At 44.6% G+C, this 16,276-nt stretch overlaps 2 protein-coding genes and 1 long non-coding RNA gene across 5 annotated transcripts in view; 1 reads left to right on the forward strand and 2 right to left on the reverse strand.

Moving 5' to 3' along the window:
- The window catches only part of Gwl (serine/threonine-protein kinase greatwall), a 150,433-nt gene that overhangs the window by 29,335 nt on the left and 104,822 nt on the right, over nucleotides 1-16,276 (reverse strand). The window lies entirely within an intron of this gene.
- Grh (grainy head) overlaps nucleotides 1-16,276 on the forward strand; it is a 116,070-nt gene that overhangs the window by 8,453 nt on the left and 91,341 nt on the right. For all 3 annotated transcript variants that reach the window (XM_077422291.1, XM_077422290.1, XM_077422289.1), the window contains exon 3: nucleotides 6,289-7,109. In XM_077422291.1, coding sequence (XP_077278417.1) covers nucleotides 6,289-7,109 — 821 coding nt within the window. The remainder of the gene's footprint in view (nucleotides 1-6,288; nucleotides 7,110-16,276) is intronic.
- Nucleotides 1-16,276, reverse strand: part of LOC143906303 (uncharacterized) — a 46,741-nt gene that overhangs the window by 812 nt on the left and 29,653 nt on the right. The gene's annotated exons all lie outside the window — the stretch shown is intronic.

The raw sequence follows: 16,276 nt of genomic DNA on the forward strand, positions 1-16,276 counted from the left end.
ATTACTCGCGATACGACGCTCTACAATGAGAAGCATGAGTATGGCACGTAAGCCGTTCTCCAAGAATCTTAATAGCTCGACGGGTTATGGATAAATCCCCGCGGGCACATTATGGGCCTATTTTGGCCCGGATTGCGTGTGATTTGCGGCTTCTATGACGCGGATTGCATATTTTAAAACTAAAGAGCGTCCAGCTTCTCGACTTGTGTTGTTTTATCTGACTATAAAAAGAATATAAAGATCGCAATTAAACGATACAGCAACTTAAAAATTGACCAATAAACGAAACTTCCCCCCCCCTCTCTCTCTCTCTCTCTCTCTCTCTCTCTCTCTCTCTCTCTCTCTCTCTCTCTCTCTCTCTCTCTCTCTCTCTCTCTCTCTCTCTCTCTTCATTCTCTTCCCTTCTCTCTCCAATAAGATGATCTTAATTATAAAGATGAAAAAGATAGGCACACAATGATTTGTGTAATATTATTATTGCGCCAATAATGTGCAAATAGCACAAAAAGTCAGGAAGAAAAGTTTTTGCAGTAAGATAAAACGTTTAAGCGAGAAAAATCACGAGGATTTAAGATACCATCAGTGAACACTATACGAAAATTAATAAAAAAAAGTCATTTGCATTTTGCTCTCCTTAAACGTCGCGTGTAAATATGCGCGCATAAATCTCGTAGAAAGACGAAAATAAGGACGACCCGTTTGGCACCTGCGGCTGGCGCCTTTTAATACGCCGGTTAAATCTGTTTACGACAAGCATCGCAAGTGCACAAGCATACCGGGTGTTCAAGTAGCCGTGTAAATATAATCGCGCTTCCGGATCGAAAAAGAGAACGCGCGCTTCTTCATCGGTGACGTGAATGGCCGCGTCTGTTTTCCGTTATTTGTGAATTTATTATGTACGCGCCAATGTCTCTGCGGATGTCTTCGATATCCTCACATCGTAGACGCGAACGATACGTTAATCGTCCATTTTTTTTTCGTCTCTTCGTATACGTGATGGGATCTCTACCTATCTACCTGCGGACAGAACTGGACGAAGGAAGAGATTCGCTGTGCGCAGTGATGACTCTTCAGATTTCTCGTACCTGATGGTCAAACGAAGGGAACCCTCGTCGATGATCGCGCCGTTCATTATGGAGATAAGAAGTAAAGGCTCTTTAATAGAATTCCGAGCGACTGGTCATTTTGTATCTTCATTAACTTTTTCGTTAACCGATTCATTATTGCATGGTAGGTAAAAGAAAAAAAAAGAGAGACAAGGAAAGTCCCTGTAATTCGCGCACGCAAATCTTTTCTCGATTCAAATGACTCATACCAATCACAAAAACGAGATTGAAAGCGTGCAAGAAAAATGTATCGAAAATAAGTATGCGCACACACACGCACACACACGCCGGCGCGCCGAAATATTTTGCTTGCGAAATAAACTCGCGGCAAAAAGGGGAGCGCCTGATGAATGGATGATAAGCGATAATCAGCGATGACGTTAATTAAATAAGCCGTGCGCGCGGTACGCGCGCAAGATTAATAAACTTAAGCCAGATATTTTGATCCTCCGCGTATATCAGACGTTTGCGAAATACTCAATATCTAAGTTATATAAAAGATTGGAGTATAGCTGCGGCAATATGTTATTCGAGCCGTCACTGTACGATTATCGAAGGCGATAAAACGAGCCATATCGGGACATTATCGATGAACACTGAACAGTATAATGCAAGAGAAAAATTTCACTGAAACTCGCAATTAACGCACTCAAGTTAAGACTGGCGTTTCTTACGCGTGCAACTGAGAGCATTAACATCATGAAGTAGTGGAAAAAAAAGTTGCTTTACGAGCTGTTGTCTAGACGCATCACGATAGCACAAACGACACAGTCTGCAGCTCGCGGTTTAAAAGTCTCGACTCTTGTTTATCGTTTTCTGGAAAGAAAATATCTTTACGCTTGTTGGATTTTTAATTCATTCTGAGTCTATCAAGTTTTATTTGTTAATTCAGTTAACGGTTGATGAATCACTAACGGAACGCCAATGTATTGTAACCCGAAGACTAATAGATATCGGCAATCCTCGCGCTAAAGGTAATGCAACGAGCGATAATGTTTACGATTATAAAAAGCGAATCGTTAGGATATTCCGGCCGTTACGGCAAACGGACGAGGAATCGTACCCCTAAGACACGTACGAGTATACCGCGAAAGAAAAGCATCTAACGATTCCACGTATCTACATCCGCGTTGCACGCAGCTGCGTACCGCGTCGCGATCGGCAATAACTGCACGTTGCAAGGGGGATGTACGCGCGCGATTCGCAGCCTAGCAGCCTACGGCGCGGCGGACGGGTAAGAAATGAGAAAGACGTTCGAGTATCCGCGAGTTTAGCCATGGACGGACGGACGGGGGCCATTCGACCGACAGACACGTTGGACTACTGTCCGACATGAACTCTCACGAGCGCAGAGACCGGTCGGCCAATTAACTGTTATTATGAAGGACTTCTTGCGTGTAAAGAGGACGCGCAGCATCCTAAACGAGCTGACCGCGCGACGGCGATCCGTAGGATTCGCGGTAGTCATTTCGAGCTACTCGCGAAATCGCGATCGTTTGTCTTGTTCGGAAGTTTTGTCGCGATTGGATAACATTCGGGCGATACGTGAGAAACGGCCGTCCTCGTTTCTTGTGTAAAATAAATTTCATGATAGCGTTTCTCGTTATCATTAAAGGACGAGTGATACAATTGTAAAAATGTAGGTACGTATAAAAACATTTTGTTGTTGTTCTTATTCAGATCGTGATGTACCTATAGCTAACAGTTCAATAAACTCGGATTTAATCGTATCGTTTAAATATATCATCTTTAATGAATTACTCCAATCTGCGCGCTACAAGATGCTGATCAATGGATTAGATCAACGGATTCGTGTAATGACAGATTAAATGTTAGTCGATAAATACAGCGATAACTTGCAAAGCAATACCGGGGGATCGTAAAATATCTATATACTTTTACGCTGGACGTCCGCTGCCATTTACATCTCCGTTGTTGGTTGTCCGTACGCGAAACGCAATAAAAACGAATAGATCCGCGCGCGGTTCCGGTTCCAGCGGATCACCGTTGAACGGGGGGTGGGGGGGCTGCGCGTTCGATCCCGCTTGCCTTGCGAACGCGATAAATTTCATCGACTGACGTGGGATTAGATTTCGAATGAAGTCGGTACACGGCCGGGTATTCGCATCGCGGAGTACTTAAGTAATGTCGTGTAACGACCGCGGGAGGTTCGTGTCGCGGTCGCGGACTCGCCGCGGGTCGGGCTGATTAATTGTCCCCAGCCGGCGTATCTGAGACCCCTTGACACCGCCGATGGAGCGTGTCGCGGCGGTGCGATGTCAAGGATAGCGCCTCAGTAGCTCGACGACTTTAAGTAATGAATCCGCGGAGATTCCTAACGACATCGGGGAATTACGGGGAAACGCGCGTCGCGGCACGCGGCGGTCGAAATTCGCGAAACCGCAAAACCGCTCGCAGCGAGTTGACGTTTTTATGACGTTAGCGCGATTACCGTTACATCAGGACCGTTTCGTCCATTAGACGCTCACGACACAATGCCTGATGTCTATGAGTCTTGTTTTTAAGACCTATAAAGAATTTACTGGCACGGTAAAATATGAAAATAAAATTGAGTTATAACGCTCCTCATATTTCTGCATGGTTCTTAAAAACGTCGAGATTTGAAGAAGAATTAGCAACAAAAATAATAATATAAAAGCATATCGTACCATTACAAGAAAATTTTAGATATTAACGATTAATAAAACATAGGTGGTCACACACACACACACACACACACACGTGCGCGCGCGTTTTCTATTTAATAATAGTTATTTATGCTCAAATAAAGGTGTGCTGATATGCAATGAGAATTTATACAATATCTGTAATTACATTACGTAATCAGAATTAACGTTAATACGACACATTTAATTTAGAATTATGCATATGCAGATAAAATATACGAATAACGTAAGCGTAGTTAATAGAAAAGCCTCCAAAAAATAAAATCATAAAGCAGTTCTGCGCGTAAAAAGCAGGCAAAAGGCGTAAAATTACGATGTTATTAATTAATAAGTTTGTCACATCTGTACGGCAGAAAGTCATAATCGCGAGATAAACATTGTTACCTTGGCTCGTGGAGACACGTGTGGTCTATTCAGAGAGCTTGCGTTCGTCCATTAACGATTTTACCCGTACCTACCAACCGTATTTCATCGTGCTAATCCTCGCGCTTAATCGTAGAATCGCGATTATTCATCAGCGGGTGAATTTATAACGGTCAACACGAGGAAATATAGGAACCGGTGACACTCGGGATTAAGTCCCGCGCACACCGTAGAAAATGAGCAAAGGGGGGAAAAAAGATACTTTCCGAGGAGACGAGGAGACAGAGAAAGAGAGGAAAAAGAGTGTATTTTTGTGCTTAGGCTAACGGCGTGCGTAATTCATGCGCACCTCCACGCGCGAGGTGCCTGAGCACTAAGAGGATGATTCATAATATTGTTAATTATGTTAATTGACGGAACCCATCGCTGCGACTGCAGGCTGCTGCAATATGCACGGGCCTTAATAGCATTGCCACGTCGCTGTCACGTTACGAATGATGCCGCGGTGACTGTGTGGCATCGGGCAGCTCTCGAGGTCTCGGAGGTTTTGCCAGGAAAAAAGAAAAGAAAGGAGAGAGAAGGAAAAGGAAAGAAAGAGAGAGAGACTTCGCGCCATAACTTATGTTACTGGCTAGAAAGCACGATAATCCGGCGACACGTGGGAAATTCCAAACGACGTCATTACTGTACCGTATTCTTATTCATGCGGGTCGCAGGGGTTCCCGTGCGCGCCAACAACTTCGGGAATACTAGGATATAAGTGCATCAGTAAAGTGACCGTCGCCGTTTAACTGACCATTAAGTATACTTATGTAGGATATCTGTTTTACGAGTAATATATTTCCAGTAATGGTTTCAGTAAAATCTAAAGAGACTTCCCTTCGCACGACGTTCGACCACTAAAACTTCTGAATCGCAGGGATTCTGTAACTCATGTATAATTTTGCAATTTTATCAAACATTAACCCGTGAAGAAAATATCTCCCAGACATTGGAATATTATTTCGTACGATAATAAATGTGTAACGAAGGGAATATTTTTATTCGAGAGAAAGAAAATGAAATTATTCAACCGGTAATCTGCCGGTGCGTTTAACTTAATTCGTGGCTCACCTTTCCGCGTGACTGTCTTTCGGAGAGCTCTCGGTGAAAACGTATCACGTAACGCGCGAACTTCGGGGGGATAATATAAATCGCGGCAAATAAAACGCTCGTAGAGGCAATTAAGTAATACCGATGTCGCGCGAAAATTACTAGCTTCTCTCGGAAATGAAAGCTACCATTGCCAATCCTTCCTGAATATCGTGACGAAAACGGCCGACAGCCTCTCGCGATGGTAGATCGTCTCTCGCGGTAAGCCGTGAGTGGACCTAGATCGTGCCCGTATGATCGTTTGATCTTTGAATACACTGTAAGAATTTCTCGGCACGCGTGTTACAGGCAACGAGCGTACGGACGATTAATTATGACGAGGAGGATGTCTGACAGTACGAAATGCCTCGCGCTTCGGACCCGCGCGCGAAGATATTAATATAATTTCTATCGCGGAGTTATTATAGCGTTCGAAAATGTTATAGGCTGTTGCAACATACGCATGGCGTTGCCCAGGACTCCGAGCGCGCTCGGGCGTATAAATCCCAATGTCGTAAACCACGCGCCTGTTAATGGCGATTAATAAATTAACGCCGGCCGCGCGTTGTGTTTTAATTCCGTTACCATTGTATTTGTAAATGATTTAGTCTAGTCTGCGCGCATACGACCGATGACAAACGCGCTATTTCGGTAAAAAGAAAAAAACGGAGCGCGATTGGTATTGTGCAAAGATCAAGGTGTCTTGTTGTTAATACTCGATGTAACGCGACCGTAATACCTCCGCTCGATTATGAAGCATGATTTCACAATAGCGTTCTTTTCTTTTATTTTAATCTGGCGCGATAAAAAATAATGCTATAAATACATCTAGCGTGATACTGAAATCGTTATATACGATCGTTACACGTTGAACATTGGAATAATATCTCGACCAACAATCGTGATTATGCATCCAACCGTCTATTCGACAAATCGAAATGGTGATATTGCAGTCGTTGCGATAACGCCGCGACAATGACCCTACCTATCTACGTTTACAGGTGCAGGAGGCACCAGTCTCGCCGGCGTCCTCCTCTCTGAGCAACCAAAATCAAAACGAGAGCGAGCAGGTCCTGCTGGCGACCATGCAGCCGGTGAACGTGCTCGATCTGCACGAACCACCGGCCGTGCACACGCTCCACCACAAGTACCATCATCACCATCGTCACCATCACCATCACCATCATCATCACCATCAGCAACAGCAGCAGCAACAACATATCCAGGACAATGATTCGGATGACGTGCAGCAACGCACCGCGGCCACGGACGATCCTGACGGCCGCGTGACTCCCGACGCCGAGGCGGCCGCCGCCGCCGCCGCTGCCGCGGGCAACAACGCGCTCGGCGTCGGCGAGCACAAGATGATCGACCTGATCTACAACGACGGGCAGAAAACGATCATGTATACCCACGACAAGGAGATCATCTACGAGAACGAGCACGCGGACCGCGTGCAGGTGGTCGAGTACCCGCCGCCACCGCCGTCACCGTCGCCGCCGTCGGCCGGCGTCACGCGGACGACGGGCCTGCTGCCACCGACCTGCGTCACCCCGAGATCCGCCGCCACGGCTGCCGCCGCGACCGCCCTGCATCTGCACCACTACCCGCAGCTGCAGTTGCAGCACGAGGACGATCTGCCGCCGACGGTGCGCCACGCCGTCAACGCGACCGTGCCGAATTGCGGCGCCGCGACAACCACGACGACGGTGCTCGTGCTGTCGGAACTCGTCGCGGCCGATCCGGCTACCGCCGGTGCAGCTGCAGCCGCGCAACAACTGACACTCACCGCCGCCGCTGCCGCAGCGTCCTTTCGCGCTGGGTAAGTCACGCTTTTCCTCTACGTTTCTCGAATTTTCCTCCTATCCGTTCGACTTGTTCGCCAACCGATCTTTCGATCTCGCATGCTGCTGTCCTCTCACTCTCAGATTCAGGTAACCTGAATGAATACGACTGTTCTTACAAAGTAAAAAGTATACGCCTGCATCATAGATTCCGCGAAATCATTAAATATTTATATCATACAATGCTAAACAGCAGGCTATTGACTTGATTGAGGAATTAATCGGAATGATGCCAGTGCATGCGCAAACAGAATTTTTACCTAATGGAAAGGAGAAGCGTATATATGATAACATAATTTAGCGAAGAATTTTCGTATTATGTATCATCTCGTAGCCTGATTTATTCGAAAATGTCTTGAATAAATAATCATGTGCGATTGAGTATTATATGTTTACGTCGCAAGTCCCACGCGCATATTTCATATATATAATTAAATCTATCCGTGTCACTGTCGCTGTGAATGACGGTGTATTCGAGACAAGTTGTAATTCATCCTTTCTTTGATTATTGACTCACAATGCCTCTTGCGGTTTGTTCTATCCGTATAGCAGATGCGACCGCAACGTTACGAACGAAAGTCGGTGTGGGAACTTCGCTGTTAATGTTTATCATTAACACGTATCTTCGGTATGTTCACAAAGTGTGTCAAAAATATTTCTATGTACAGTGACTACATACGTTCGCGCATGAGATTAAAAATATATTATGTTGCAGTGCAAACTGATTGATATCGTGTCGCTAGTTGCGCTATTAAGATAACAGCAAGTAAAAAAGATTAATGAGAATGAATCACGTTTGTTTGTAACGTTGCGAAAGGCATTGGAAGAGAAAAAGGCGTGATTGCCGGATACGCATATACTTTCCTTCTGTCTCGAGATTGCCTGGGGATACGCAAAGTGATAATATATTAAAACGAGAGGAGGACCCGAAGAGACGCGGCAAAGGTCATAACGAAAAAATAGAGGGATAAGCTAAATGTCAGCTTCGGAGCTTGTTACAGGCTCACAAATGAATGTAGAGATTCAGTGTTTCGTTAGCGCCTGTATTTACGAGAGTGCGACCGAAACGAGAGTAATAATTGCGAACTTACGAGTTACGCGCAAAGCGATTCTATTTCCATTCGTAAAGGAACTGCAAGGTCGGAAACTTACAGAAGTAATTCAACCTATTCTTAAAAATAAGCACGTGTGATTAGATTATGTCCATTTCTATATATATACCGTTCTATATATATACTTACCGTTTATTTTTCACTAATTTCAGGCATCATTTTTTTCTAGTTCCTAAAATTAGTGAAAAATAAACGGTAAGTTTAAATCAAGATCAAAGTTAATCTGCATTAGTAGAAACGGATATTAAACATTTATTTGGTTCAATCGAGATTAAACACTTATTCGGTGCTAGCCAACGGTAAGACTAGCTAATTTTTTTCCCAGAAGCACAGATAAATCATCGGGACGATCTGATAAAGCCAATGACGTCTTTACATTAAAAAACCGTCTTAGTGAATAACGATCAATAATTTTTCTTTTTATTGAATTTATTAGCGAATTATCGCAAACAGGTTGTTTACACGGACGGTAGCGCAGACGTCACAGAAAGAATCGGAACGGGAGTACGTATAGCGTTCGAGGAGCGGGGTGCGCTATCTGGCGTATGTATCAGCGTCGACAATTAACAATCATTGCGCGCACTTAGCCGCGAGCGGCGCGGATAAGTCACGTTGCTATGTAGAATTTATTATTATGACGAAGACTCTACCATCTCGCGCGCGTATGTGCGCGTACAGCTTGATACGCGAGAGCGCGCGAGTTACGCGCGCCGCGGCGATCGCCGCCGATCGCAAACCGTTCTCCACACGCGGAGAATATCGGCGAGCCAATAATCATTAACCACGCACGCACACCGGCGTGCGCCATCTTGCACTTTTGCAATAAATAAAAATCAGCCGCAATTAATCGGCGTGAGATATGCACGCGGGAGACCTTGGATGCCACGAAAGAAAAACCGCGCCACTTCTCCGCGACCGCTTATTTTTTCGCTTACCCCGTTATTACGAAGCGAGGTGTGTTGGCCGGTACGCTCTCCCGCCGAATTCCGTCGTTTTCGAGTAAGACTCTTTCTCGCGGGTCCGTTCGCCAAACGAGCGACCGCTGTTTTCTCCCTCCCATTTTTTTTCTCCTTTCACGCCTCCTCGCCTTTCCATTTTTCGTCGGAATATATGGTTGGACGCATACGGATTGAAATATTCGGCCGACTCATTCCTGAGAAATGGCGACTGCCTTTCTCGCTGAGAGGTGCCTCCATAGTGATCTTCGAAAATTCAAGTTCCCTTTCACTTCGCACCTTCAGACGCGTCACCGTGAGTTTCGACAACAATCGAGATGTAGCAGAAAAAGAAAAAGGAGACCTTGAAAAGATATCGTATGTACAATTCACTCGCATTTTTCGAACATATGATTCTCTTCCGTGATATCAGTGGATCTTGACGTAATGTTCGCGAAGAATTGAACTTGTTAAATTTATTACAGCTCTACGAAATAAGAAAATATATTTGTTCTTGCTATTGCAATACCTGTCGAGAAACGAAATTTTTTAGAAATCTCGTAAAAATACTTAATTTTTCTATGCTCATCCCTCCAGCAACGCAGTAAATAATTGATAACAAATAATTTCTTGCGTAACAAAGAAAATATTCCGAGTTGAATTCTTTCGTTCTCCGCGGTCGAATAAGGCGAACAAGAAAAAGGCCCCTAGAAGGCCTTCTCTGCTATTCTCTTTTGTCTAGTCCTCCACGATCAGAACGTAGCGCGCAAAAAAGAATCCCTCGTGTTCTCTCAATCTCTTTCTGTCGGTCGTCCATAGCCGTAAGAATGAAGAGAGAGAAAAGGAGTACTATAAGAGAGGAAAGAAGGCCCATGGTCTCAAGAAGGAAGTAAGAAAACGAGTTCCACGCGCAAATTCTCATTTCTTCTTATTTAATTTGCACAAAATTAACCGTTTATAATTCGCACACACAATATAATTTTCCGTAAAACACAATTTACGAGCGTGAAATAGAAGAGATGTATATCTCTTATTTTTGAATTATATTGGAAAAGTGAGAATATAACACGGGAATAATTCGTGTTAATTTTCCAACATTTGAGAAGAAACGTTCCTACCTAAGCACCTTATAGCTAAAGACCGATTCAAAGGGAACTGGTTAAGCTGACATGCGTGGGTGCGTGATATGAATGAATACGTATGACAGGTGATGCATGTTATCGGTATAAATGTTCAAGAAAAGCGCAGTATATTTTATCCGCCGTACAACAGTTCAATATAATCGCCGCCTAACGCTTCGCCAACTATATCGGACCCGTAGTACAAAAATCTATCGAGACGTGAGAGAGTTCGATGCACCGTCATCTTTATGCCGGGAACGTGCAAATAGCTTTATTAATATATTTAAATGTGCGTGTCGCGCAGCGTTGAGTTATGGATAGAGATAAAATATTTAAAAAAGGCACGTGTCGCTCGCGGCCAATTCCTTTGTCTGACATTATGAAATATTCGTCGAGATTTTATTTTAATCTTATATAAAGTGATTATTTCGCCGTAAATGAATGGAGCAGGGCGCGAATCGATGATCGCGGTCCATATGTACGTCCTATAATTGTCAGCGTGTAAAATGGAAACGGTATGTCTGTCTCTCCTCTCTCGGCTGGCTCGTCCTTTTAATTCAAGTTCCTTCCAAGAGAAGATTATCCGTCAGGACGGATTGATCCATCTTAAATTGAGAACCTGTCTCGGATTTCGCCGTCGGGCGAGCAACCGTGAACGAGTTTAAGCCCTGGAATAAGTAGCTTAAAGGGAGCGCGAGGAGAACAGATCTTCGCTTTCGACAAGTTTCAAATCGACCGAATGATTGTGAGTTTTATCCCGACGAATCGCGCGCTCATCCCGTACTTATAAGTATCATAAATGTACTCGCGATACATTTTAATCTGATTATAAAAAAGCAAGAGTGTATTTCCTCAATAATTAATATCGCGTTTTATCGAAATCTCAAATTGCACGTTGTGCGCGCGAAACGCGTGAAAAACCATGACTATCTAGAAATAAATCGCCGCGACGTCAATGAACGATGAATAAAATACTTTTATGATAATTATAGCTCATAGCTGACGTAAGATCGTATACATATGAATTACTGTATCAGTGACAGCAGGAAGAAATGCTGTTATTTCATGCGTACCTAATTTATGGTCCATTTCCTGCCACCCCAATTTGCGCAACGCGATACGACTTAATATACTCCTACGCATTCCGTCTTTTCAATTAGCCAAACAGTACACCGAGATAGGTCCCGCTCGCCCGAGCTAATCGATCGTTACCGGATCGTATACCACAACGACAACGACGACTTTCCTGCCGTTTTACAAATAACGCACGACAAACAAGTCCGCTGCGCCGATCGATCACCGTCTCTCCCTCGAATCACCGCCGCGTTTAACCGATGTTATCGGCGACCGGCGTGTTTCTACGCCATGCTAAAATAATGGATATTAATAACGTCCGCGAGAGACATCACGGTACGACCTACAAACACGAGTATTTTTCGTGATTCCGTAATTTGCCCGCGCGTGGAAATTTATAACGTTGCTCCCACGCGGAAAGGCACTCGGTGCCCTTATCTCGAGGCGTTCCGTCCGGCGCCGGAGACCGCGATGCGGTTTTTTTCATATCGCGGGTCGCGTCGGGAAATTATAATGTTCTCGCGTGACGACTTCACACGTCGCTGATCACCGTGTTTTCCGTCAATGGAACGCGCTCGCGCAAATATAATCCTGTCCCACGTGCAAGTCCGCGTCGGTCGCCGCGGTAACCACAATGGCGATCGTCTAATGGCGAGGAACCGAGCGCGCAGTGCACCGCTCGAGGGCCGCGGCGGCGTAATCTATGTTAATGCGCCGGCGGAGGTGGTTGAGGTATAATAATAGTGTTTTCGAGGATATGACGTCACACCGTCGCGCACGCACACGCGCACGCACGGAACATGCACGCATATGCGCTTTTCGTGGATTATTTATTTGACAGATCTCCCTACGGGGCGTTTCTACGTTTATAACCCGGCATCCTCTCTCTCTCTCTCTCTCTCTCTCTCTCTCTCTCTCTCTCTCGGAATTTGTGTCCCACCATATACAGCGCGCGTCCGGTCGGCGTACCGGTGTAAGTTACCAGTGGCCTATTAACGCCGGCCGTGGACGGCACGATATATCCGCGTATACCTGCAGGCACGGCGAGAATCGGTTTCGAGAATGCCCGCGCGGCACGGCACCGGAATTTTTTCAGCTCCGTTTTCCACACGCGCTTCTCAAAAAGCGCGAAAGATACTCGCCGACGGGAATCGCGAGCGAAAACGTTATATTATGTAAATTGCATTAAGCGCGCAGCGCCGACGCCAAGTGATTATCAATTAATGTTAATGTGATTCTATGCATAATATTAGAACTTTACGCAGGGCTGTCGTGCGAGAAGAAATAAAACGCACCATAATATTGATGATTGTAATAGCGGTGTCGATTGTCGATCATATTAATTAACGCAAGAGCTATATAAAGATATCATATTGAAATATCCGAATGACACGAGGTTCAGTTATATATATGTGCGTATTATATTGTTAGCATTAAGGATCAATCGGTCAACAAATTGGCGTGCGTATGCAAAATAACGACGCGTTCGCAAACTGTATCGCGTGGGTTCCCAGTTTTAAGTATACACTCGGAATGAAATCTCCCTCATCGTTCGTGAAAGTGCCGCCGTATCCCGCGAATTTTTGGATTACCGGAGGCCCAGCGTTTCGTATGCGCGCCAAATTGCCGTAATGACGGTGCACCGACGTAAAAACCGTTTCTCTCTCTCGTTCGTGGAAACGAGAATGTATAAGTCGGGGGCCCCCCGCGTCTCTTTCGTTTGTCCCTCGTCCGTTTCTTGTACGTCCCGTATCCCGTTCCACGAAGCGACTCCACAGTCGTTCCTCTCACGTTGCTCTTCTAGAGAACGTCGGGAAAAAATTATCGATGTATGAAATAAGCGCTACGTATGAAAACGCTTTATTCGACTATCTCGCACTATCGGTTTTACGTCATTGCCTTTATTACGATAAAATCGGTTAATCGACGCTTGTCTATGAGATATTTCTTCCCAGATTTTTTTGTAGCACTTTGCGACTGCAGAGAGACTGTCATAAAAAAAAAATATCCTGATGTGACTACGTGATAAATATCGCCTATCGTAAATCAGCGTTTTTCATCGCGATGGATTGATGATACCTTTGTAAGATATATTAAAACATATCAGAAAATGATTTACATTTAATAAACGACATTTCTTTTGTGTTCGTGGAGTCTCATATCTCTAATTTACACTGTGCTTCCACGATTCTACGTGGTTATACATATAATTATATGTAGCAATCGATGAAAAAAAGCTATTGAACTAAGATATTCACTAACGAGAGTGATTTGCTTCGACAATAAGTACCAGGAAAAAACTGAGTCACCGTCTACCTCACGTTAACCCACGCAAAGTTGTGGCTGAAATCCAAGATCAGAAATTTCCATGCCGATTTCGTAATGCGTTTGGTTTTTCACGATTCTAATACATCGATATAAATAGAGTACGATTCGAATACGGTCTCGTTCGTGCGCGATATGCATGTATATTATATATATATAAATCACTCAGAAATAGAAATCGATCGACGTAAAGACAAATTCGTTCGTTTGCGCCTGTGAATGATTATGATACGGCGCAATAGTGTAAATCGTGTGCATGCTAATGCAAGACCTGCCGCGTGTGTCAGCCGCCTGTGTTAACATATTTCCTCGCGGCGAACGATATCTCTATTTTTTCCTCCGCCTTCCTATTTTTTCCGTCTCTCCCTCTCTCTCTCTCTCTCTCTCTCTCTCTCTCTCTCTTTGCCCTATAACTTATGTTTGGGCATATTAAACAATCAATTAATCAATCAATCAATCTCTCGCTCTCTCTCTCTATCTATCTATCTATCTCTGTGCGGTCGGCAAATTTGCATACGGACCAGTGTATTAGTAAGCGTTACGTATGACTCCGTCGAGAAGTGAAATCAACCATCGGTCAGCCGATCTCCCCGGCTCTTGCTTCCGCGGACTGAATCGAGGATCGTTTCCCCCGGTGTCTCAACGTCGACGACGATAGTCTTCGCGTCGATTACGTCCCGCGCTTACAAATGCAAATTGAGAACGCTTATGAAACCAACTCTTTTGTCGTTTGTCAGTTTGTCGCGAGAATCGATCGATTTAATATCCGATTTAATGGGGATCGTTAATAAAATTACACACCGAGACCCTCCCAATTATCACCGTTGCTATTCGCGGGCGATTCTTATCGCGTCATCAACGCGGAATCGACTAGCCAATTTTTATTCGCGGCAGCAAGAATAGCAAGAACTTCGTCGTGCTCCATTAGTTCCGGACGCGTACTGCGAACCTTCGCGCTTCCGCTCGATAGATTTCGCGTGTCGGACGTGCAGCCAGAGCTATTTCGCCTCTGTGGTTTCTCTTTCTCTCTCATCCAGCAAATGTCTGTTATTTCGCGCGCATCGTTGAATGGTCGACATTCAGATCGGCAAATCGCCGGAACGCGAGAATAGGCAGGCGCTCTCGTTGCGCCAGATCGCGCACCCGCTCTCGCACGTGAATCGCTCTCACGATTTCTCAAATTCTTCTCCTGAGACAGTTTCGGAGCATAACCGCGTAAAAGGGCTTCCGATAAGAGAATGGGGGAGAGAGAGAGAGAGAGAGAGAAGCGGTTTTTATAACTTGGCGGTCCTTTAAACGCGCGTATTCGGCCCGCGGAAAAAATCCAATTAGTCGTCCCCCGTCGGTCATATCCTTATACCGCGCGCGGTGCCACGGTGCAAAAAGCCAAAATAAGAAGGACGCGTGCGTGCACGCATGCATGAAGCGGCGGCACGCATGAGGTACACGCAAGAAAATCCGTTCGATACGTGCCCGCCGGCTAGGGATGCTCGCGATGCTACGATAATATCGAGGTTCGGCTACTCCTCTTTCAATATTTAATATCATACATACATACACATACACATACATTACAATAAATTTATATAGAATATTAAGAATTTTTAAATCAGTACTACAAATATGAGTATAGAAAATATTTTATTAGTTGTCTCTTGTTCGGCATTTAAAAATCTCGTTGTCTTTATTTCTTTAAACTGATACCAAATAAGAGTAATATTGACGTCAATAAACTAAATTGAAATATTGACGTCCTATAAAAGAGTTAAGTAATCCAATGCCAGTAATAAATGGTTCACTCTAGCCTATTGCTGATAGAGCACAACATACGGCATAGTATACAAATACACGTTTACACACGCGAGACGTGTGCATGTCGATAAACTCGGTGTATTTCCATATCGAGCTCTCGTAAATTACCAAGACGCTCGGGTACGTTGAATGACAGACAAGGAGTAGCCGCGGAATCGAATGAAGAGTGGCTGCGAGCCGATGGCTGCTAAGAAGACGCATTCGCGTCTTCACGGCCGCGTGATCGCGATTTGTTTCCACGCTAGTTTGACGACACACGGCGCTACTTCATTCACGTTCGCAACCGGTTGAATACGGGACGTGAGCGTATGCCGGTATGAATGGAATTAAGTGCTGTCGATTGCTTCTTTACGCCCGGCGATCGCTTTCAACTTGTCCCGCAACAATGAGCGTATACAACGATCTGTTTGGCATTTGCCAAGTGAATAGTCTTTTGTATGCTAAAATGCATGCGTGCTTTAATTCTGATGTAGTATGTTAAATCGTCGTTGCGGAATATAACGTCAGAATGATGACAGCGGTTATTAAGATAATTTTGCTATTTCTGGAACGTTTGTAATATCGTTTGCAAATGATGGATGTGTAATTTATCTGTGACATTGATATCGTTAACTCTCACGGATATGTCTTTTTAGACCTAATGAGACATCATTCTCATAAGAAATTCTCCTTATATCCATAATATGTCGCAAAAATACTTTTTCCTGGTACAATTAGCATAAAATATAATTCAGATTGCAGAGACGTCCGACCACAGACTTCCGCA

Source organism: Temnothorax americanus, unplaced genomic scaffold (assembly GCF_048541705.1).
Source record: "Temnothorax americanus isolate GAGA-0224 unplaced genomic scaffold, ASM4854170v1 Scaffold7, whole genome shotgun sequence".
Taxonomy (NCBI): Eukaryota; Metazoa; Arthropoda; class Insecta; order Hymenoptera; family Formicidae; genus Temnothorax; species Temnothorax americanus.